Source organism: Lucilia cuprina, chromosome 4 (assembly GCF_022045245.1).
Source record: "Lucilia cuprina isolate Lc7/37 chromosome 4, ASM2204524v1, whole genome shotgun sequence".
Lineage (NCBI taxonomy): Eukaryota > Metazoa > Arthropoda > Insecta > Diptera > Calliphoridae > Lucilia > Lucilia cuprina.
In genome coordinates, this window is record NC_060952.1 from 6,543,047 (window position 1) to 6,569,649 (window position 26,603).

A 26,603-nucleotide genomic window follows, 5' to 3' on the forward strand; every position below is an offset into this window, starting at 1 on the left:
TATATTCTGTTAAACTTGTATTTCAATTTTCTCTATAAATTTCTCTTCTGTTTATAAATTAAAATATTTTTCTGAAACTATTACAACTTACCGTAAATGTCTTAAGTTATCTAAAACATTATTGTTAGCAAAAGTTTTTAAATAATGTTTTTTTTTTGTGAATTATTTTGAACCAATTCATGGTCTAATTCGTAATTTAATCTATCTCTGAATCCTATGTGATTGGAGATACTAGTACGAATTTTCACATTAATTACGTAGCTTATCCTTCATGAACTGTTCATTCACAATGCTTATCATTCACAATACTTGTCAAAACACAATTTGCAAATAGTTTACTTATCTGAAATGAACTCCTTGAACAAACTTATTAATACAAATTCGACCTATGATCAGATCAATTTAAAGAACAGATTTCAGGTCGATTTCTCTACAATTTTTAACATAGGGCTTAACTAAAATTTTTAGTTGCTGCAATCAAAAATGATATATGAACTCAACTGATTAAAATTAAATGTTATAATTATGTTAGTATTGATTTCGAATAATGCCTTTGACTTAATCATAACACATTAAGTTCGAAGTTAAAACTATTAACATATTAAGTTGTTGTTACCAAAAACCTGTTTCATCAACTATATTTAACTTAAAATTTCATTATTCAATTGTTTTAATTTTTTAAATTGTAGGTTAAATTCAATTAATTGGATTTAAAAATATGTTTATAAAACATATTTAGCAATTTTGAACAATATTCTCTTTTTACTAAATTTCTTAACATCTTTGGAAAAAGAACTGTTTCTTTTATAAATTGTATGTAATTTATATGTTTTTCTAACTGTTTTTAAGCTATTGTGTAGCCGAGGGTGGGAGTGGAAGGTATGCTTGGATGAACCTGAAATTGATGCTGATTAACTGATGCCGATGACGACGTCAACAAAGTTTATGATGTCTTAAGTTCATTTGTTTATTATTTATTAAATGTTTTTTTGTGTTTTAAATTCCTTTTTTAATTTTTTATACACTTTTGTAAAACTGTATTGCATTTAGTTTGTTGATTAAAATGTGCGATAGTTGTTTTTTTTGTTTTTTTGTTTTATTTTTAATAAATTTTTAATATTTTTTGTTTTATATTTAATATATAATAATATTTGTTCATATCCTAAATTTAAGTTCACATCCAATAGTAAGAGATAATTATAAAAAAAAACAAATTTTAGTTTTAAAAAAAGGGGGTAGAGATTAATATTACATAGATATTTTTTAGTTTTGTTTAAAAAGTAGAAAGAGTTCACATTCATTTTTTTTAAATATATTTTTTACGTGTTGTGTGTGTTTTTTTTTAAATAATAGTTTTTCTTTTTATATAAAATATAATTAAAAGTTAAATAAATGAGCATAAAAAATGTTTAAAAAAAGAATATAAGAAAAAAATAGAGGAAAATTAAATATAAAATTAAGAATAAAATTTAATAAAAAAAAGAAATTAAACAAAACAAAGTTACACTGAAAAATTTTTTAATAAATTTTAATTTCATTACTTGCTAATACTTCTTGTTTTGTTAAAATTCCTACTTATGTTTTAATCAAAAAATGGGGGAACGATTTTTTTGTTGTTTTTGCTGAGGGGGAGGAGTCTTGGGGGCGTAAGATTTTAATTTTAATTAAATTTATTAATATGCTATAGTTTTCTTTTGTTTGTTGTTTTAATAACTATTGTGTTTGTGTTGTTTGAATTTTTACAATTTTCTGTTAAATTTAATGATTTTGTTTTAAACTTAAAATTACAAAAAAACTTCTTAACGCCGGTGTTTTTGATCAATTTTAAAAACTGTTCTTTTACTTATTTTTATGATTTCTTCTTGTTTTTCATGACTTGGCTTCTCTTTTTGTTTTCCTCTCTCTCTCTCTCTGTACTGATAACTTAACTTATTGTTAATTTCTTTTTGTTGTTGTAGTATGTATGTATTTCTTGTTGATTTACTGTTGTTGTTGTTGTTTTTTTAGTATTATATACTATAAAATATGCTGCCATTAATTATTAACTTTTATATTATTTAATTTTTAATTATTATTTATTTATAAATCTTAAATCTCTTTTTGAAAGATTCATGCGGGTAATAATAGATTTTTAGTTGTATATAAATAATAGTGTGGTTGTTGTTGGTGGTTGTTGTAGTGGTATTGTTGTTGTTGCTGTTGGTGGTGGTGGTTGTGGTGAAATTGATGATAATAATTATTGGTTCAGATATTTGATTTCGAAAAACTAACACGTAAATGATTTGATTCTGACAATTGATGATTGTGCATTTTAATTAAAGCCAAAACAGCTTCTTCAACAGAGGACAGTTGCAACAAGGCCATTTTACGATCCTTACTATAAGTTGGTACATGAAAAAAAAAAATAGAAAAATAATATAAATTAATTTTTAAACTAAATTAAGTTTTAGAGATGAAGAAAAACTTACGGGAAAAATTTGAAAGCTTTTACTTCGAAATTATTAGTGGTAAAGGCTTCTTTTATATCTTCCTCAGTGCAAGATGATCTGTAAAAGAAACAAGAAAATAAATTATTAAAATAAAAGAAAATTATGATTTTTTTGTTATAACAATGTCTTAAAGATAAATTGCATGTTTTTTGTAATAACAGTTTTTGTTGTTAATTACATTGTTTTTTATTCCTTTGTTGCTTTTACATTTTAATAATCATAACCGCAGGTGATTAAATGTTAGTTGTTACCAACAGGTAAGATGAACGCTAGAATATCTTTTTCGTCTGGCACAGCAAGCAGCAGACATAGGAGGATATCGTTAAATAAAATCTTTAAACTTAAAAATGTTAAAAGACAAACTTACAGTATAAGGAGAAGCATCTGTATTATTCGAAACAAACGATATATTAGCAGTTTTAGTTTTAGACTTGTGCGTCTAATATAAAGACAAACGAATTAGTTCTGTTACAGTTCTGCTGTAATTAAGTTTAAGTTCTACACATTTCTCGTTCAGTTCTAGTTCAGTTCAAGTTCAGTTTTAGTTCAGTTCAAGTTCAGTTCAAGTTCAGTTCTAGTTCAGTTCTAGTTCAGTTCTAGTTCAGTTCTAGTTCAGTTCTAGTTCAGTTCTAGTTCAGTTCTAGTTCAGTTCTAGTTCAGTTCTAGTTCAGTTCTAGTTCAGTTCTAGTTCAGTTCTAGTTCAGTTCTAGTTCAGTTCTAGTTCAGTTCTAGTTCAGTTCTAGTTCAGTTCTAGTTCAGTTTTTGTTCAGTTCTAGTTCAGTTCTAGTTCGAATTTACCTAAGTTTGAAGAGTCGAATACGACCGATTTTAATTATTTAAAAATAAACTAACCCTAATACACGTCATTGCGGGTAAATATGTTAAGCTAGTTTTTAAAAACTGTTGTCAATTTAATAGCAAATCTTAAAGTAAAATAAATAAAATAAACACGCGAAAAATATTGAAGGTCAAACTTCCCTTCGTGTCTCTCCTTTGACAAGTAATCCATTTAGTTTAAAAATCAGTATTAAAACCCACACTTTGCACAAAAAAGTAACAAAAACAACGTAATAATTTAAGACACATTTTTAAATAGAAAATTAGACCAAATTCTAAAACAACCATAGGTAGATTCAAAAACAACTATGTATATCTCTATAAAATTAATAAGTAAATATTTAAACAATTGTTTTAACTAATTTTTATTTCAGCTCTAACATTGATTAAAATGTTATAAAAATTTTTAATAATTCAACAGTTCTTAAAAACAACTAAAAAGTATATGAGGTTATCCACTCGCCAGACTAAAAATTGGCAAATTATTAAAAAAAAATGTTTAAATTAAAAACGTGTTTTAAACTGTTAATAATATGTCAGTTAGTTTTATTGCAAATAACACAAGTTTTCCCACAAATTCAATCACGTATTGTGGGTGGAAAACCAACCACAATTAACCAAGTACCATATTTAGTGCAACTGTTGGAAAATGGTAAATTTTTTTGCGGTGGCACTTTGGTAGCTCCACGCTTTGTTGTCACCGCCGCCCATTGTGTTAAGGGTATGCAAGCCCGTCGTTTGTCGATAGTGGCCGGTGCTACTAAGCTATCCCAACCTGGTGTTCGATCTAGAGTTAGCAAAATAATGGTGCCCAAAGGTTTCAACAAAGCTACCATGAATATGGATGTGGCAGTTTTGAAACTACAAAAACCAGTTAGAGGCAAAGGAATACGACCTGCAGGTTTGTGTAATAGAAATTGGCGTCCAGGCGCACCAGTAAAAGTATCCGGTTGGGGATTGCTAAATGAAAATGGTAGAAATGTGGCACAACAAGTACGCACTGTGAATGTGAGAGTGATTGGAAGAGCTAAATGTCAGGCACAATATGGTCGACAGGCTCTGATTAGCAGGACAATGTTTTGTGCAGCTATTCCTGGACGTAAAGATGCATGTTTAGGTGATTCAGGTGGTCCTGCTTTTGTAAATGGTCAATTTTGCGGTGTAGTATCATGGGGTATTGGTTGTGCCCGTAGAGGATTTCCGGGTGTCTATACTAATGTCAATGTGGTTCGTAAGTTTATAAGAAACGCCATGAGAAGGTAAAGGATGGTAAATTTTAACAGTAAAATAAAGGATTTTTTTAATAACGCATATTAAAATAAAATTTGCTAATGTTAAGTTTATTAAGGGCAATTAAGGTAAGATAACTTCTAAAAAAGCTTTCCAAAAAGCTTTTAGAAGTAACTTAATAAAACAAAAATATAGAATGTGTAGTATTTAAATGTCTTAATTTGTACGAGTTTTACTTACGGAATGTTACTTAAATGCAAAGTCGCCGATGGCGGATAGATGTTTTGATAGTTTTTGCTGCCTGGTTTCTTGAATCGATGCAATGGATTCTGAGAGTAGTCACGTGTAAGGCCGGCATCGGGTTGTCCTTCTTTTGGCAGTTGTACAGCCTGGTGTTTGCTGGCCATAACACGTATCGCCTTGCCCCACAAGCGTAATTTGTCAAGATGATTCATAGCTGAAAGTAAAATTAAAATAAAATACAATATTATTAAATAGATGTAAAAAAGGTTTAAACAAATTTTATTTTAGTTAAATCACAAAATCTTAGTGTCTTATATATTTTTCTTTGAACATTTTGGTATTTAGGCATATTATCTTTTAAAACGTAATCAATATTCATCATAATTTTTTTTTTTAGCTATTTTTTACTTAAGGTAACTGTTAAGATAAATAACCTGAAAATGTACTTTTAGTTTAATTTTCATTTACTTTTATTTTGTTATAATATTTTCTAGACACACTCATCAATATTGCAGATTATTTCTTGACAAGTTATTGTAAATATTTGTTTACATTTATGGTGGCTGGAAGCTGCTTAAATATTTACTTTATAAATTGCAAAAAATATCTACTATATCTAGCTATCTACTGGTTACCAAGCACACACATTATCTCTAGTGTAGGCAACAAATTTAAATGAAATTGGTCCCCATATACATAAGTGAGGAGTATTATTGCATCTTTATTTTAGAGATTTAAACTTTAAACAGACAGACATATACATAGTAGAGTAGAAAAAGAACCCAGTAGTTATGACAATATTGAAGATGATGATGTTGCTATTGCTGATATTGATTGAACTTGTATCCTTTTAACCAAAAGATAACAATACATTTTATAGCAGAAAATATAATACTTATTTATTATAGTATCTTAGTATCTGTTTCTAGTTTCGATATGCATTAAGCAACAGTATATTGAAAATACTTTACAAAACACCTGAGGTTGTTTTTAAATACTTAAAAATTATTATTATTATTTAATGTTTTGTGGCCAAAAAGAGAAATGAATTTAAATATAAAAAAATACATTTCAGAAATTTTAGTTTTAAATAAAATTATATTTAAATAATTTAAATTGTCATAAAATAAGGTTTAGGATTATATAAATTTTATAAGAATATCAAACAATAATTAAAAGTAATATTAGTAACGTAAAGGTAACTAATATTACTTTTGAAATACAAATATAATTTACTTTTATGTATTAAATACAACATCATTAAATTTCAATGACATCTAATTATGTCCATATGTCTGATTTTGAGCAACTCGTATACCCTTCTATACTACAGTAAATATCAATTACTTAGATGATAAGACAAGATGTTTGAAGCCTAAGACGATAGAACTTTTTTTTTGTAAAAAATGGTCACTTTATTTTATTTTTTTACCTTTAAAAAACTATAACTACTGTTCAACACTTTTTGACGCTATAAAATTTAAACAAACCATTAGTAAGCTTTCAAAATCAATTGAATATTCAAAATATAAACGAAAACGTAATATAAAACAAAACAAAGTGAACAAAAAGGAAAAACAACAAACAATTTTCACAAATTTAAAAATTTATGAAATTTTGCACTTTTGTCAGTAGAACACAGGACCAACAAATAAAATACTTACACAAAATAAATACGACACCTTTTTCTTTTCAACAAAAGACACAAAAAAAAAAAACAGAACACTTATAGACAAATGTAGACACTAATAAATGTATGAGAAAAAGAACATACAATTTATAGTTATTAAAGGTACGAACAAGGAAAGCAACAATAAGCAAGAAAAACCCACAGAAAAAAAGGACGAAAAAAATAGCAGCAAGACTATTGAAGTACAAGTATTAATGGCAGTCCATATAGACTACTAATGTGCCACAAGGGCAGTAAAATAATTTTGAATTTTCTTTGCTTTCGTGCCTGAAACATGAAACCAACAAAACATATATAATATTGCTGGTCTTGCTTTACAATCCAATAAGTTTGTGTGTGAGTGTGTCCTGGCATTAACCCCCCCCCCATATAATAATATGGCAAGTTCCACTGACTTGTCAGACGACGAGTGGCAAAAACAGCAATTGCATTTTTAATAGAGTAGTAAAAACAACAAGATGGAGAAAAAAAGAAAAAAAATATTACACATAGGCAAAAGCTATACACACAATACAAGGATATAAAATACAAATATAACTGCTACACAATACACACACACAGAAAAGCTGGCTAAATGTATTTTTTGTTGGTAGGTTTGTTGAGAAATGTGTTATATATTCAATACAAATGTAAGTTTTTATTGCAAATGCTCATAAAATATTAACAAATTCATTTGTTACATCAACGAAGCGGCAAAAATTGTAGCCATACGTTACACATAAACTTTCACACACGAACTAATACAATTACACACACACACACACATACTATTTACAAATGTTTGCAATGTTGTAAATGTTTTTGAAAAAAAATCTATGTATGTGTATATTTTTACTTGTATAATAAAGTAGAAAATAAAATTATTGTAGCAAATACCTGGTAAGTATTAAAGTCTGTAAAGTAAAAAAAAATAAAAACAACTACCAAATTTTTACTATCTACATATGTATATGAAACAATGAAAAAAAATTACACAAACGCATGTTATATGCAATATATTTTTACATCGATTACAACAGGAGATAAAGTACAAATTAAGACGTCGTATGTTAAAAAAGCCAAGCAAAAAATTTCGTAATGAATCTTTTATAAAATTTTGAAAAATTGGAGAATGTTTTTTTTTGCGTTCTGGTTTAGTTTAAAGTCTTTTAAAAATAAAAAATTTAACTTTATCTTTAATCTAAACCAGTGGATCTCAATATTGAATATTGAGATTTCATAGCAAGCGTAATATGGTGAGAAAAATCTGTTGACTGTAGGTTTATTTCTTCTTTAAATGAGAATTTTGATGTTAATTTGCAGTCATCTTGAAAAAAATCTGTAGCAGATCAGCGAATGATAGAGTACAGTAGATAGTGTTAATATACGCAGGCTGTCAAAATGCATAATAAATATTTGGCAGTTAGCATATACTCTTTAGTTGGTAGTCATTTTATTAGTACAATTTATTTTTGAGTTGAATTGTGTTCCCCGTTGCTTTACCAACACAAATAAAAATTTGGTAGTATGCTTTTGAGCTTCACTAATCTAAACCCACTCGTCCACTGAAAGCACGATAGAGACTGTGGACAATCAATGTCTGCTGAACAGATGTTTAATTTTGAAAATAGGAAAAATCGAATCAATAAGAGAAGCTGAGAAATTTTAATATAAAAATCTTTTACTTTTACTTTTCTGACTGTTTAACATAAATCTAATAAAATGCTTTAGGGCTTAAAGGGAACGTAAACAATATAGATAATGTTTTGCTGGGATGTCATTTTTCTTTTTTTAATAAAAGAATAACAAACATTGTATGCTTTAAACTTAAAAGGCATTAAAATCACTTTTAAGGTAAAAGAAAATACAAATTTTTAAAGCTACAAAAAATGTTTGAAATTTTTTTTTTAATATTAGAGAATCCGACTCCTGTTTGATTTATTTATATATATGATCAAAAAACTAGCTCAGAATTTTACTAAATACAAACGACATAAGGGTTGAATAGAACAAAACAAACTAGATTTAATTTTAAATGCTGAGATATGTACGAAAACTTGAGAGATTTAGTCAAAAATGTACAAAAGGGGAAAACAATTTTAAATAACTTTCCAAATTTCCATCAATGATTCTCAATATTGTTAAGAAAATTTATAAATAAGCATGTTATTGTCCTTTATTTTTGCATGTTTGTAAATATGTTTTGAAAACCAGACACACACATACATAACACGCAACAAAATATAAGCAAAATTTTAAATATCAAGGGATTACTATATAAATTTTACTTAAACATTACTATAACAATGTTGTTGTTTGCAACTTTATAAAACACTTTTACAATAACATACATTACATTTACATGTTTATAAACGTCTATACCCAGTAGTGCGACATAGACTCAAAGCATCTGAAAAATACAGTAATTTCCACTGAGGTCTAACTATCTGGTTGGGTCTACTTCGTCTGTTGTCACGTTTGTACTCTTTATAATCGAGGGTGAAGACAATCGTCACTTTAGTGTTCCCTTTGTAAGGGGAAGAGAATGCAAATATTAAGGGGGAGAGCATGCGGACAAATTGAAGCTTTTTCCGTCCTTTAGAAATTAATGGGTGACGATTGAATTTCTCGTAGGACAGCACATCTTAAAATAGCTGGTCACTTGGGCAGTAAGGTAAATATGTAGTTCACTACTGTCCGACTGTGCTGCTGGGTACACATACATATGTATGTTTAAATAAACCTTCCTGTTTGTAGTATTTTGTATTAATAGTTGTAGTAATAGTAGTTTATATACATTTGGGATTAAAAATTTTCAATGAAAATTTAGTTTAGCTTATAAATTACGATAAAAATATTTTCAATAATATTTAACATAAAATACCACCCCATTTTTCTCTCTTTTTCTATCATCCAACTATAATCCCATTGTTAGATTGTTTTTTGTGGACCCATTTATTGAACAATTGAAACACTCACTGTTTAGGGCATTAGTTCTTAACTTATGCAAAAGTTAATTATTATTACAAACACACACAAACTCATTTGTTTATATACATACATATGCAAAAGTGTATGTCTGCGTATGATTTTCATAATGAAATTATTGTAACATTTGTTTCTTAAGACATGTTTTTTTTTTGTAAATAATAGAAAACTCTTTAAATTCCCTATAACACTGGGAAAAATATTGGTCAAATCTCTAAAGTATTTTAATTTCCATATACATACATACATATAACGCACAGAAATTTGCCTGCCAGTGTAATCATGTTGTAATATTTTGCATATGCTGACTGATAATAACAACTACTATATTGTTTCTGAGGGTAGTATATGAACATTTGTGAATAATTTAAGATGAAACTATTAGGGTTGATAACTAGAAAATGTGTTGTTTGTAGGACAATTAAACTTAAAGTAAGAATATTTTATTTTAAATACTCAATGTTGAAAAAAATTAAAAACACAATTGGGCAAAAATTTACTAATTAAAAAAACATTAAATTTTTTTTTTATTGAATACCCTTAATGTTTTATTATTTACATAAAAATAAAATTTCCCTAAATATATTTTATATAATTTAGGATAAATGTTTGTTTAAAAAAAATTTCAAATTATTTTAATTTCTCTAAAGTTTATTAATATTTCTTATACTTTTATTAGTAAAGAAAAATAACAATTGTAGTTTTTTCAAAAGGGACCAGCTGTTTTTAAGTATAAAAACTTCATTTAAATAAACGTATTGCACTTTAAAAGAATTTAATCAAATACATTCTTTAACATGAACAAAACAAAATAATATTTTGTTTAAATGACACCTTTTTTGGTATTCCGTACGTTTTTATTAATACCTCTTTATTAAGATTTTGTTATGAAATTTTTAACTAAAATATGCGAAAAGATATTTTCCAGACAAAAACATAAAAGAATCCATCAATCTTAACATCAATTTAAACGACGATTTCTTATAATATTTCCTAGTTATATGGACAACATGATAACAATTTAAAAAATTCCATTTAGAAGATTTAAGAAACCATTAATTTACATTTTCATTTTAACAAAACTAAAAAAATTTAAAATATTTGCAAAATAACTTTCAAAATGTTTTATAACAAAATTTTTTTTAATAATACTACTCTATATAATAAATTTTGTAAACTAATGCTCTTTTAAAAAACTTTTAGTAATAATTATTTACACACACCCACCAACAACAACAACAACAACATTAAATACAAAACAAGTTTTATTTAAAAAATTAAATAAAAACTAAGAAAGTTATAATAAAAGGAAAAAGTAAAATAATATATGTACATGTAATAATAATACAAATGTATATGTATCTTTGAAATGTTTTCATTAAAGTAGTTTTGACAGCAGTTGTGATTCTAGCAACAGTTAAAGGCTTAAAGGGTTTTAAGCTATTTAATAAATCTTTAAACAAGTAAACTATTTTCCATTTCAAACAATTAAAATAATTGTTTTTTAATACCTTTGTATATGTGTGTGGTTTTATATTACATAGAATTTTAAATAACTACAAAAGGTGTATAATTATTTACACCTTATTACCAAAGGTTTTAACTCCCACAATTTGTTTTAAAACATGCATATATATATGTGCATACATATCGAAGTAAATGTAATGTAAATTGCAAGGGACTAGTATATTTAAAAATGCATTGAATATGTGTCAAATGCAACAGGAAAAAATTCCATACACATATATCTATACATACATATTTTATTTTATTGTTACTGTTGCTAGTATTGGAGTGGTGGTGGTATTCTATTGGTTTTTAACTGTCACTAACAATTGTGGCGTATACTTGTTATTAAATACATGTAGGAATTAAAAAAACAAGTATACGCCAAGTTATAGCAAATCATTCACAAATGGAATATTTTATTTGTATTTGTTGATGCAGTATGTAGACATAATTTTTTTATAATTGTTTTTAATTATATATGTTTTATATATGGTTTAAATTCTCTTTTGTAAATAATTATAATAAAATAGTTCGTATTGACTAATTAAATATTTAAAATGCAAATTAGTTGCAAATTACTAGTGTATAGTTTTTTTTAAGCGAAAAGAGATTTAATGTTAAACTTTTTATAGACAAATGTTTTAAATTGTTTTTTGATAAGTTTTGGTGTAATGTTAAAGATCAGATTATGTAAATTCCGCATTGTAAAAATGAATAATATGTTTCGGAAAAGTACTATTTTAAAAATATATTGACTACTCCATGGATTAGTTTGTTGACTGGTCTATAGGTTGGCCTTTCTATAATCTATTACCAAATGTATGGATAAATTTAGTTAGTAGTCTTTGATCTAGTATATTTATGAACAGAGTAGTATGTTGACTAGCCTATGGACTGGTCTATGAACTGGTTTAATGAATAGTATGGAAACTAAACCACTTAGTAATCTATTGATTAAACTATGTGAAATTCTATAAACTTGGTTATGAACTCGTGTATTGAATAATATATGGATTGATCTATACTTAACATTATTTTATAAAATTTTATGATTTTTTCACGATAAAACTTATGAAGGTCCTATGTTGTTTACAAAATGAAACATGATTCACCATAGTTTATAGAGAAATTCATTATTTCTAAAATAATTGTAGAGATATCACAATAAGCAATAGCAGCTGCTTGGATTACAATTACAGCTGTCCTTTAAAATAGCAGCTAATTTCATATTATATTTAAATATATTTTGAGTATTAAGAGAATATTTTAAAATTATCTTAAAATAATTTTAATTTTAGCTAAACATTTAAAACATGTTAGCTATAAATAAAGACAACACAAACAAGTTACTAAATTAGTAATTTATTTCTCAGAAACTAAATCCCTACACTGCATTTTACACTTTATATGCTCCTAATTTTTCTGTGGACACCATTAAACCAAAAAGAGGCATTAGACAAAAGGTAAATAAAACAATACCTTTTAATAACAAACACACATTGCTAATTTGCATACTAATATTAAGAACATGTGTCATAGTTTTTGTGTGCATTTGTAACAATAAAAACTTATGTATACAGAACAACAAAAAAGAAAAATATATAAATTTGAGTCACTTTCGTGGAAATAATGGTAAAAATGGATTCAAATTCGTTAGTTAAATGAGCCTCGAATTGTTTAATTTTACACTATCAACTTTGTGGCAGACAACTCTAATACTCGCACAATAATTTTTTTAAACAATACTGTAGTTGTATGAAAGAAGAAACAAAAAAATCACGTAGTAAATAATAGAATTTTAATGAATGTGTAAATTGTTTACATGTGTGAGTCTGTGTAAACAAAACTGTATTTACAATTGTATTTTTCCACAAAATACTAGTTTAACAATACAAGTAGTATGTGTGTTGTATTGTTTTTTTGTGCAAATAAGCACAAACCAGTTTAAGAGAAAAAAAATTTCAACTTAAAACAAACTCTGAAAACCTTTGTCTAAATAACAGGTTGGTTGGTTGGTTGCATACACATACAATCAAAATTTCAGTTAAATAAACTTTTACACACTTACACAATCCATTTAGAGTGCGCGAGAGGACAATGAATAATGTCATACTGTGATTGTACTTGTGTGTGAGTGTGATAGTGTGTGGCAACTGTATTGTATTTTACTATTGCACCGTTGTTTTTATCATGTGGAGAGCTTTTGTTTCCTCCGTTATACATACATATAAACAAGTGTTAGTATGTATAGCTTATATGTGTTGGCTTGTAGTGTTGTGTATTTTTATTTCTTTTTTTTTTTTTTTGTAAATGAGAACACAAATACACAAAGACTACACGTACTTACAAAATTAAACCAAAACACTTAAATAAACATTGACTAAAAACAATGGTTTTATATGTATAAATTACATAACGTTTTTATTTATAACAAATTAAACAACAAAACCTTTGCATTGTAGAAAATATTAAGGCAGTTCAACTTATGACCTAAAAAATTTATTAATCCCCTTAACTTATCAATGTAAATTTTTGCTGGATAGCATTCGCTATATAATAGATCTTATAACTTATAATATTTCCAGAATTAATTCAATAAAAATTTGTAGTGATTGCTCATTATAGTTAAGCTATTATTTTACTGTTTCCCTTACTTTCTCAATATTTAATAGCAAGACAACATTGAATCTTATTTTTTAACTTTTTTATATTAAAATTTAAACAAAAATAATTTAAATTATTGTCAATTTAAACAGTGAATTTTTAAACAAATTTTTAATAAAAATTAAAAACAATTGTTATTTTAAATTAATTTACACTCAGTAAAAGTGCAGTAGATTTAAACAATTAATAATGACTGTTGGACCAAAGACGAGCATGGAAATGAGTGTGTGTCAGCAAGTGAGTATTTAATAAATATTTAATATGCTTAAAATAATATTTAATGAACAAAAGCAAAGTACAACTGTCTTGTATGCATTTATAAATATTTGCTTAATTTTCATGATTTTCATTAACATATATTTACAAAAAAAAAAAAAAAAAAAAAATCAGGTACCAACAACAACTTAACGTAGTTTATTTAATTTATAACAGGCAACCACATACATACATAAATCTGTTGTTTTCATATACTTGTAGAGAATATTTCATATTTTTTCCCACAACCTTTATAACTTTTTAACAATATTCCTGTTAAATGTTTTCTCGACAATGTGATACCCGAGAAAGAGAATGAAAATTATTATGAAATGGTTGCTAGTTGACAGCATAATATTAATTGTATATTAATGTTGTTCACTTTTGCCTCTTAAATAAGGATACAACAAATATGGAAAAATAAAAAAAGAAAATATCAACAATTTAAACAAATGCAAGGGTGTATGTAGCATTTATTGTTGTGAGTATGTGTTAAAGGAAATAAATAAAATGTTGCTGTGGAAAATACTTTTTATTTCATTTTGTTGTTGTTGCATTTTTCTTAATAATAAATAAATCTATATATTAAACCTCAAAAATTCATCATCAATAACGTTAACTTGTAGTCTGCTTGTATAAGCATAAGGCTATTGAGAGCAAAAAGGAATATTTGCTGTTAAAAGATTCCAAAGCAAACATCTGTTATTGCAAGCATCAGGCACAGTTCAAAATACGCACACAACAACAACAAATAAAAAAGCAGGTTGGCTTAAGAAATATGCATAATACGGTTTATAGAATATACCAGTCATGGGCAAACACATACCACCATGTGTATATTTGTGTGCGTTAAGCAGCAGAGAGATGACTGCACGTTATAACAAAATGGTGGTACACTGAGAAAAGTTTTGAAATTCGTTTTCTATTGCAAATACTTTTTACGACGAGAAAAACTCATGAACTTTTGGGCATTTTAAACAAAAATGGAATAAAGGGAAAGAGTTTTTCATTTAAGAAAAGTAGTAGTATTTGTAAAAAGTAGTATTAAATAAAACTACTGAAATATCATTAAGAAAATCACGACTTTCTATTCGATTTCGAACTTTTAAGGGATATTACCGAGATATTAACTGAACTTAATTTAAAGTTCAACTAATCTATCCAAATCAATGTTTCCTTTATATTCCTTAATACGCAATAAGTCACCAATGTGTTGATCGGTTAACCTATTCCGCAATTTACTTAAAATCAGTTTCATACTTGAGAATGCCACCTCACAGTTATATGTGGTGCCAAACATGGAATGTAGCTTATATATTTTATAACATACGACGCATTGTGCCTCACCGTTCATGTTTTCTATAAAAAAGAAATCATTTTCCCAATTTATATCAAACATTTTGCTAGGTGTAATAAAAGAGAAAAAATCATAAGCATAAAAAAATCCGCAACGTGATCTTGCTTCTACAAAAGCTGAACAGCAACTGATTTGATTTTGATCTCTGAGATCGTAACAAAGCAACAAACAAGTGGTCATTTTAGTAAAACACAGACACACTAATACACACAAGCTTATAGTGTAGGTGTGTCAACAAAGCGTCAGCAGAATTTCTTGGCCTATGCACGCGTGCATTGGAATTTCAGTTTTGCTCGTGACTGGAATAAACATATACATATATACATATGCATGTGACAGTAGTGTATATATCCACATTTAAATATATTAAACAGTAGTAGCAGTCAATATATTTAAGAAATTTAACAGCATAATGAAAATTTTTAATACATACATATGTATATATTTAAGAGTAATATACATAATTTGTCATCAGAAATATATTTACTATAAATTATATATTTATATTATTTCTGTTTAAACAGAAACTCAGCTGGTTATCATAGACCAAATAAACTCCTTAGGGAGCCTAGGGCTGTATTTAAGATGATGTTGATAATAATTATTGTTTTCATTATGTTGTTGATGAGCTCACAAGATGATATTGCCAATAAATTGATTATGTATTAAAATCAATTATTACCAATATTTTATATAAATACTAGAGGCTTTTGAGGGAGTAAAATCATTTAAAATTTATATCCAGCCTTTGATGGTAACGTGGCCAATGTTGAGCAATTTAGATTGTATGACAACAGCAGGAGATATGTGTGACTAACAAAAGGTAGAGGAAATTTTTTTGAAAATTATTATTTTTTCAATGTGTGTTTTTGGACGTATAATGATTTACTGTTAGAAAACCATTCATATGTCATATAACTAGTTTTGGTTGCATTTATACATTAAATTATTTTGATTTTTATAGAACAATTGTTATTTTAACATCGATCTAAAAAAGTTAAAATTGTATATTAGTTATAATGATTATGGCGCTATAAAAGATATTCGAGTATATCAATTTCATTATATTGCACTTGTTTCCTTATAACCGCCTAAAAACATGCCACTTATTTTATTAACTCTTAAGTATTATTCACGATTTAAATTCATTTTTTTCACAATTCACGAATTCAATAATAGAAATTCACAAAAGTTTTTATGCTATATTAAAAAACTTACCCAAATAAGCTTGCTGTGGTTCGGCCATTTGTATAAGAGCTGAATCCTTTTTATTATATAAAATCTTTACACGTTGCACATCGCCATAAACACCTGCATTAAAGGAAATAAAAAAATTAAAATGATTATTAAAAATGCATTAAAAAAGTAAACAGAAACAATTAAGAACATATGATAAATATAAAAAAGGAAAATTCGAATTTATATAAAAATCATACTTAAACGTATTTCCTTTACAGAGCAGAAATTTTTTTTAATAAATTTAATTATTTGCAATGGGTTATCCTTACACTGAGATTTATATGCATTTTTTGTATTTAAATCAAATAAATATTTAGTTGGTTAAAGTCTTAAAATTTTCAATAAATTAAACAGTAAGCAAGAAATCGTATACCACAAAAACCGCAACAAAGTTTTTAATATAAAAAAAACTCGCAACAAAAAAAGGCATTTACAAATTGTAAGACAATAAGAAAAAAATATATGTATATAGTATGAGCAAAGTTTGGCTACAAATGATGATGACTACCTTCATGCTGATGACAAAGTATGCACAAATCTGTCTGTCCCTTTCTTTCTCTATAAAGTAACGCGTGTTAAATGAAAAAAAAACTTTGTTAAAATCTTAACGTCTACCAACAAACTACCACATCCGTAGTAAAAACCCCAAACTTAAAATAAAGATTATTAACAGAACTTCAGTCATAAGACCCACAAGGAGCAGCAGCAGCAGTCGCAAAACTTTTCCACATAACTGTCGGGACTTTTTTCTTTATGTTTTATTTGGAAAATTTATGATGCTTATTGAGTTGGCCAAAACTTTTGTTTATAGACGTTACTGCTGCCGCTGTATGCAACAAACTTGGCCGTTGTCGCTGGGACAGGCCAGGTATTTGTTGTATCATATTTTTAGTTTAAGAGTTTATTAAAGCTAATAATTTGTGGTGGGGTTAATGGTGCTGGTAGTGTTGGTTTGGCCCAGTTGTAAGTTGTTCATTATTATTTTAAATGTATTTTGTAGCTTTATTTTAACATCATGAACAACAACAAACTTATATAAAATGTTTTGTAACATTAACACTCGGCATGCAACCCAAACAATATACTGCCGGTGTAATATTGAATGTTGTACCGGATGTTTCATTATCATGAAATCCAACAAGAAATTTAAAGTCCGTTTTACCTGAGTTTTTTCATCCTTTACATCTATATCCTTTTTCTTATAGTTTTGTGTAATTTGTGTGTGAGTTTGGTTGTATAGTGATTGTATTGTTGCATTATTGATTTTGTATTAAAACAAAAGTTTTTATTTATATTTTATGGGTTGGTAAACGAGGGTAGCACAATAATTAGGGCAGAGTATTACATTTTGAATGAGCAGTAGTAAAAGTAGATGTATAGAAGGATTTAAATGTAATGGTTATATGTTATGTTTTATGAATTATATAAAAATTAAAATATATTAATAACTTTTAAAATTTTATTAATCGAAATATGCACCTCTTATTGTGGTTAACGTAAGGTATTTAAAAAGAAGAATGTTTTAAATAAATAGGGTTTTTATACAAAAACTATACACAACTGCTACAATATTAATTAAAAAAACTTTAACTCATTTTGTATTGAATAGCTGCCTAAAAGTATTTCTGTAGTCAAATACTCTGAACTATGTATTTGTATATTAACCTAAAAGTATGCTTTTTTTAATAAACAAAAGCTGTTAATTACACAACATTACAATTTAAAAAAAATACTTTCTTAAAATTTAAGCGAATTCTTGGAATATCGTTGACATCAATTGTTTTGCTAAGAGTAAAACACAAACGGTTTCACAAATAAAGAGACATTTTTATATTTACCTAAAAGTATGTTCCATTTTTTAAAAATTAAATTTGCATCGTTTCAAACTCCTAGAAAATTCTCGAAAAAGATGTTAATGCTTGAAATTTTTAATTTATTTTTTGAGAATTTTTGAAAATGATTGCCTTATGTTGTAATTCTGTTTTATTTAATTTTAACCTTCGAACAACCAACACACATATGAGCCATCCTTAAATTTTACACAAATTGGTTCCCCAGAGAAAACAGGTTAAGGAAAAATCGTTAACTTTAAGATATACTCGGCAGATATAAAGTGAAAATTGTTGGCCTTCATAAGCAACTGGGGAGTTTTTGTAAAGAACGCAAAGGAATAATACAAAGTGAAGAAAACAGATGAACTCACACATCTACAAAATGGTTTGGAAAATTTTGTTCTATACAATTGAATAAGCCAACAAAAACACAAGATGCACCAGCAATAGTAACAAGAAAATAATACATAAAACAAACAAATTTGCCAATAAGTAAATTGGAATGGCCCTGGTTTAGATAGCCGAAGTAATACATTACATTATTACATACGTACACACACACATAGCACATGCAGATGTATGAACAGTAAATAGGAAATAGAGTAGCAGCTTAAAAATGCTAAAACGTATTGATGTTTTGTTAGTTATGGTGGTAGAGAAAATAGAAGAATTGTTACCTGTTATATATGAAGTAATCCAATACATACATATTTGCGAATATTTAGAATTTGAGAAACCTGAGATGAAACTAACTGAAATCAAGCAATGTTTTAAAAACTAACAAGCATTAGGTGTAGTAAAAACATCAATATGTTAGAGAAAAAGAAAAAAAAAATAAACTATTCAGGAGTAACAGACATAACTATTATTTGTATGTTGTATGTTATGTAGGAAAAAGAAAACAAATTTATGTTCAATGAAGCATTTTTTAAAATGGAAATGCAATGAGAATTTCAAATTCTGGTTGTTTTTTTTTAACTTTTTTTTAGATTTTCGTAACAACTTGACTTATGTTAGTTGTATGTTAATCATGTTAAGGGTAAAAACAAAGAAATTGAAATTTTTAAATTTCTCTACAAAAAAACCTGTAAACTATTCATGAAATTTCAGTTCGTTGTACTGGTAGTTTATACATAATACATGTCAGTGTCTTCTTTTTTTTTGTTACATACATATTGAAATATTTTACACATTTGATAATAATTTATTATCATTTAAAGCTTGTACAAAAAAATTGCCCTTCAGCTTTTGTAGAAAAAAAGCAAAGAAAACAAGTAGTAGCGTTTTTAATTCTCCAGGGCAACATTAGCTGAATACTGCTGCAAATATTTCTGTACATATTTGATGAAGAAATATGTGTGACTGCTGACTGTTTTAACCATGTCTAACATATTATTTTATGTTTATTCCTTTTTTTATTTTATAGATTTTTATATTTTTGACTATAAGGATAAAAAAAATATATCTAAATTGAGTGCAAATTTCAAGTTATTTCCTTTCTATTACTATTTGTAAAAAATTGTTTCTTCTTTGTTGTATTTGAATTCCATTTGAATATTTCAATAAGTATGGAAAAAAATATGTATAAATTGTAGATATTCATATAAATAAGAATTGATGTATCTATTATTTTGCTTAAGGCTTAAAGACTATGTTAAGTGAAGTGTAAGTAATAAACAGCAGTGGAAAATGTATTGAAAATTTTTTTAATAAAGTTTTGTTTTGCCTCAATATAAATTTTTAATCGTAAAAATTTTTTTAAAGGGAACATTTATTTTGATTAAAAACTACACCATTATAGTGGTGGTTATACGTTTGTGCTGATGTTTGTAACGCACAGAAATATTAACCCTACTCCTACCATAAAGTACCGATCTATGCAGAATAACTTTTTAAATCGATTAAGATATACCCATCCGTCCGTCTGTCCGGTTTTATAAAACTATAGATGACACTGATGGAGGCTAGCACCCTTGTTTAAAGAACAGAAACTTCTAAATAAATTTTGACTTTACCAACAACCTAAATTTTTATATAACACTTAAATTCACCACAGGTATTGAAGGCGGTATATAAATCTATATAAATTATAAAGTGTGAATCCATTCATTGACAATACTGTCACCTTTTAAACACCTACTTTGATTAAATGTTGTAGGTAAGGTAAACATTGTTAATGTGCGTTTTGAAATCTATACGCTTAAGACTATCTTAATAGTGTCATAAATTATCATATTTTATTATACAACTTTTTTCCCATACACAATAATCGATATTTATGTATGTTTGACATGCTTTTATTAAATAAAGCAGGTCGTTACACATATCAACAACTTGGCAAAATCTATAACAAGAATAAAAATAATATACATACATATGTACATATATAAAAAGTTTAGGCTACACTACACACACCCACTATATTGAACATTATTTTATTCAAACACCAACCCTCATACGTTAATGGAAAGAAGCAGGTAAAAGGGTTCACATTATTAAACCATTTTTATCTTTTTTTCCTTAGCAAAACGTATGAATAAATAAAATTCAATTTTCATGTTAAAGTGTTAATACGATGTCGCAACTAATAAATATTCTTTTTTAAACTGTTGTTATTATCTAACTAAGGTATTTTTCTAATATACATAAATATAAGAAAAAAAACTACTAAACTTTGATAGATTAGATGATATTTAACTATTATAAAAAAGGATAAAATAATAAAGTTTTTTTTTTGACTATTTAATGTTAAACGTTTAAAGTTATAAAAAAACTGGGAAAAAATTTACATATTTCAGTGAAAAGATTTTCAGGGTAAGTAATAATTTGCATAAAAGACTAGCTAGGTTTGATAGATAAATTTTGTTATGCATATTATTTGCAACTTTTTTACTCTATCTTTGATATACTTGTCAATTTTTTGCTTAAATATAAATATATACAATATCAACAAATCATTTACTTATTGTTGATTTAACTTGCTCTCAACACTCTTTAAAAGCTTAAGAGATAGTAAACTGAAATTTGCATGACAGCCAATGGAGGAAAAATGAGAAAAAATACAAAAAAAATTAAAGTTATAGAGTTTAAAATATAGAATATTTATCCTATTCATAATAACAATTTCATAAAATTCAAAATGTAGATTGCCTAAGTTTACTGACGTATGAGTAATATCAATTACATTTTCTTTTAATAACACTCATACGTTTAATTTTCATATAAGTATATGTATCATGAAAATCTTAATTACAATTCAATTTATAAGAAAATTGCAATATTATTTACATTTTATATTTATACACAACAAATTAAATGTAATGAAACGTATGATTAATATTAATTCAATTAATAATAATAATAATTATACATTCAATAGTACAAAAACTTTATTTCAAACATAACTATAATTGAATTTCAACATAATTTACTAACATTTTAATAGTTTATTATACTACAATATAAATTATGAAAATTATAATAAATGATAATTGAGAAGTTTATATTTTATTTTGCCAAGCAACAATTATGATTAATTGCATTTAAATTATTGTTGCAAGAGATAAAGTAAAAAAAAACAAAAAATAAAGAAATTATAATAAAATAAAGTTTACATAAAATGCTAAATGAAATCAAGTTGCAGCTAACAAAAACTCAGTACTTCTTGTTCTATTATTGTTATTTAAGTTGCAAAGTTGTTGTTAAATAACAATTTCATGCGGATAAATGAAGGTACTTGAGTGAATTTAGCTGCATTTCTAGGTATAAAATACACACAATATAAAGACAAGTCAAGTAGTGAAAGAATGAAATAAAAAAAGAATCATAATAATAAAATAAACACAACAACTATGGTGACGACCTACTACTCTGTTGAATGATAGCATTTAAAAGATTGTGACATCATTACTTTACGCATGGCATGCTATGATTGCATATGTAACAAACCTTACTGTAGGAAAATTAAAGGAAGGAAGAATAAATAGGAAATTTATGTATTGGCAAGAAGATGAGGAACAGAAAATACCAAGTAGTACTTTAATATTAGTCAAAAACTATTCCCGGTTTTAAATCTTTAATAATAGATGTTGCAGCTGTTTTGGTCTACCAATGATATACATTTTCTTCCTGGAGCCACATTAACTTGTTTTTAAGTAAGAAATTAAAGAATGTATCATCAAAATATAGTAAATTCTAGCAAATGAAACAAAATGTTGCAGCAATATTTAATGTTTGTTTAGGGATATGTGTAAATATGTTTTATAATTATTTGCCGCAACATTATAGCTAATATGTTGCTCATTATTACATTAGATTTGTTTTTAAAATGTACATTTTTGAGAAATTTATTGAGTAAAAGACTTGACACTAAACAAAATGTTTCAGATCGAAAAATTGTATCAACATTTGAAAATGTACCCATTTGTGTACCTTGCACTCCGGAGGTAATTTTTGCTCAACGTTTAACAAAAAAACTGCTTCTGTAGCATCATAAGTTGTATGTTAAAGCAACATGTTTACAGGGTAACAACAAAAGACATGTTTATTAAATTGTTATGAATGTCCTTTTATCGAAAACTGCTATCAAAATATTTTTAATCAATAAAAACATTCATTTGTTTTAAATTTGTTTTTTATATATATATATAAATAAAATAGTTTTGAAATATTTAAATTTCTAAAAGTTAAAAACATAATTTTCCGCTATTTATAAAAATAAAACAATTGTATTCTTTTTAATTAAACAATTTTAAAATTTCTTATTTACATTGTAGTCTTATTTACATTTTGTTTAATTTCTCTATGAATTTCTGAACAATTTGTCAAGTTTATGTCCATGAGTGTGTAATGATTTATAAAATTGAATTTAATTTGAATTTAAATTACTTATGAAGTTATTTTATTTGTTTAAATATAAAAAACACACACACATATACACTTGCAAACAAACATATGCACGCAGCATATAATACAATAAAAACTACAAAATAATTTGCCTCTTCATACTCATGTCTACCCTAAGGACCAAAGGAAACAATAAACAAAAAAGGTGTGTGTGTGTAATTTTTACGACTGACTTGCTTGATCAGGGACGTGTAATTAAAGTGGGAGAGATAAGGGAAAACATTTCTAAACCCAGCCTGATAATTTTTCTCTAGTTAGTTAAAAATCACAATATTATTTGATAAAATGTATTTGTGTAAGTTTTGTAACGTTTGTGTAAAATGCACTAAAATCATACACTAACATACATATACTGACAATATAGTATTTGTTATTTTTTTTATTGTATAAATAAAGGAATATATACCAGTTGTATGATTTTCTCCGGTTTTCATTCATACGAGTAGTGTGTGTTTTGGTTTATATGTATCTAGGTCGTTTATCCTTCCATCATATTGTTTTCGTTTTTTTTATAGTATATTTAAACATGACTTTTTAGTATAGTTTTTATAATAGTTGTTGTTGTTGTGTTTTTTATTATTTTTCTTTTATTTATATTACTGAGCAATACGTGTTGGTTGCTGGTTGTAGCTGTTTCTTGTTTCGTTTTTAAATAGACATTAAATAAACTGTATGATGACAGTTTTAATGTCAAATTGAGAGAGACCACTTAAAAGGAGCGAAAAACGGATGAAATATAAAAAAACTAAATGAAGCTACATTTCAGCTGTTCAAAAAGATGACAGAAATGATTAAGATAGTATGGATGATGATGATGACCAGTTTGTAAATGTGTTTGTATTAAGTGTTGTTTAAGAGTATTTTGCTAAATTGTTTAAAAAATTTGAATTATAGTTGAAACCGTATAGGTCTGCAAAACTGTTGGAAATTTGATTTAATTTCGGAATGTATATTTATCTAATCCAGTTAAAACAAGTACATTTTTCAATTTTGTTTGACGTGCTTAATTGTAAGTTGAACTTCAAAAAATTTTTATTTACATCAAAAGTTAAACTACAATAATGAAGCATAACTTAAGGGGCTATAGTAAACAAAAAGTATTGCATAAAAATTTCAAAAATATACAATAAAACACTTTAATTATTATATATAAAAAAATCAAATAAACATCGTCATTTGACCAGTTATGTAGTTTTATGTTTTTTATTTTTTAAATACATACACTTAAACATACATATGTCTGATTGTTCGTCCTTATGTTTGTTTATCTTTTTGTATATATCTGTACGCTTTTTATGTATTTACATTTTTGTTGTAACACAAGTACTTGATGCTTACAAGTCATTTTTATAGTAGAATAGAAAAAAAATGTACTCAACATAGTACTTGACATACAACAACATTTACAATTACATATACTAAACTAGTACTAATGCATACTAATACAAAGCGTATTAAAGTTTATACACTTACGTGCATGGACCCTACAGTATTTGGGGTGTAATTTTACTTTACAGTTATTTTTCGCTGAATTATATTAAGACATAAAGAAAAGTCACTCTTCCTATTTACATTATCGAACAGTATTTAAATGTTAAATATCCCCAAATTAATAAAACAAAAAATTATGTCAACTAGACGAGTACTTTGACTCCTTGTTAAACTACAGGCGAGTTTTTACATGTGTGCAATCAGTTGTTGTAGCTGTAGATGTTTTTTTTTTTAATGTGCAAACATACTTTTTTCGAGGAGAAAATAACAATCGCAAATTGTAAACTAACTAATGCAATAAAAGTATGTAGGAGTTGTAGGATAGAAAGAAAAACAAAACACAATTTAACAAAAAAAAAAAAAAAAAAACATAGCTTAAACATCAGATAAAAGGTAGCTTGTTTGGAACCATACAAATTAAAAAAAAAATACTCCGTACAGTACAGTAGGGTTTGGAAATATAAAATGGATCTTTAAAAATTTAACAAAAAGATTTGTCCAACCTATATTGGTCCCTAAAACCTTAGAGGGATAAATTTACCACTTTCAAGAATAATCATCAACTTAAAGGCAAAACAAATATTCCTTTTAACTTATTATTACTTATATACCAACTAGGCGTATAATTAATATTAATTCATACTTATTTAAGAAAAACCTGCATAATTATCGCATCGAAAAGGATATACAAAAGTATATCTTAAAATTGTCTTTGAATTTAAAGCAATACTTCTTACCAAAACTGCTATAACTTTTCCCTAAACTGTACAACTGCAAAAGCATGAAAAAAAACTAAAAAAAAATATTGTGAATTTATATGAGTCTGTAATGCTGTGCTTTATTGTGTGCATCAAATGAGAAAAGTCCTTTGTATATAATTTTTTCAACATCTCGTTAGAATTTTTTTTATTATTTTTTTGTTCTCATGTTCTAGTTGTTGTATTTTATTCTATAACCATTATTATACAACAGACAATACTTCCTTTTACTTAACATTCTTGTTGCTGCATTTGCTGTGTTATACTAGTTGTTGGCTTAATACCTGAATTACAATTACAATTAGAATTGAAATAGAATAAAGTTTATATAAAATCCTCAATACTGTTGGTGTTCTCTGCCTCCAACTCTAACTTCTACTGCATAGTTTGGACTTTGTTAGTTTTACTACTATTACTACTCTATTACTTTTTTTTCGTTGTTGTTATTTTTAAGTAATTTTTTTTTTAACATTGTAAGTATTAAGTTATTGTTGTAATAGTAAATGTTGTGTCTTTGTATTGTTATCCTTTGAACAAATAATTCTTTTTTTTTAAATAAAGTTAGTTAGTAGCAGTAGTGTTTTAGCAGTTTGGTAAGTGTTTTTTGCTTTTCCTCTTACAAATAAAATTTTAATTTAAAATAAACTTTTGGTGACATTAATGGAGTTTTGTTAAAGATAACATTTCAAGTTTAGTAAATATTTTAAATACTTTAAAAGATAAAAAAGAATATAAAACTTTAATAGGAAAGTATTTTTTTTTTGAGACAGCTAGATGTATGATTAATATTAATTTTTACTTTTTTTAGAGAAAGGTTGACAAACTATTAAAATTCGTTTATAATGCCATTAAAGCCAAGATAATGCTTTAAAAAATTTGGAAATTTCAAATATTTAGAAATTCACTAGTATCTTTAAATTAAAATTTGTATAAAAAATAAAATTTCTCATTTCAATTGATAAAACCTGCAAAATAAGATTTTTAATTTCTAGTAATACTGGGCGTATGATTGATATTAATTCAAGAGGTTTTAGAACATTGTAACAACTTTTGAACCGCTTCTCAAATTTTTAAAAACTAATGCAAAGCAAACACTATTCGTAGTTAATATTTTGCATAAAAACTTAATAACTACAT

At 26.3% G+C, this 26,603-nt stretch overlaps 2 protein-coding genes and 1 long non-coding RNA gene across 12 annotated transcripts in view; 2 read left to right on the top strand and 1 right to left on the bottom strand.

Annotated features, from left to right (window-relative positions):
* Positions 1–2,061: 2,061 nt before the first annotated feature.
* The window catches only part of LOC111675656 (polypyrimidine tract-binding protein 1), a 242,772-nt gene continuing 218,230 nt past the window's right edge, over positions 2,062–26,603 (bottom strand). For 9 of the 10 annotated variants that reach the window (XM_046948408.1, XM_046948412.1, XM_046948409.1 and 6 more), the window contains 4 exons: positions 16,460–16,552; positions 4,797–5,013; positions 2,469–2,546; positions 2,062–2,377 (listed from right to left, as the gene is read on the bottom strand). In XM_046948408.1, the coding sequence (XP_046804364.1) occupies positions 2,245–2,377; positions 2,469–2,546; positions 4,797–5,013; positions 16,460–16,552 (521 nt within the window). In that variant the 3' untranslated portion in view covers positions 2,062–2,244. Of the gene's footprint in view, positions 2,378–2,468; positions 2,547–4,796; positions 5,014–16,459; positions 16,553–26,603 lie in introns of those variants that run through there. The other variant, XR_006940512.1, reaches the window with a different exon arrangement.
* LOC111675655 (seminase-like) lies at positions 3,756–4,645 on the top strand. The gene has a single exon (XM_023436447.2). The coding sequence runs from the start codon at positions 3,822–3,824 to the stop codon at positions 4,587–4,589; it is 768 nt and encodes a 255-aa protein (XP_023292215.2). The 5' UTR covers positions 3,756–3,821; the 3' UTR covers positions 4,590–4,645.
* LOC124419358 overlaps positions 13,629–26,603 on the top strand; it is a 30,348-nt gene continuing 17,373 nt past the window's right edge. The window contains exon 1 of the long non-coding RNA XR_006940513.1: positions 13,629–13,866. This is a non-coding gene — a long non-coding RNA (uncharacterized LOC124419358). The remainder of the gene's footprint in view (positions 13,867–26,603) is intronic.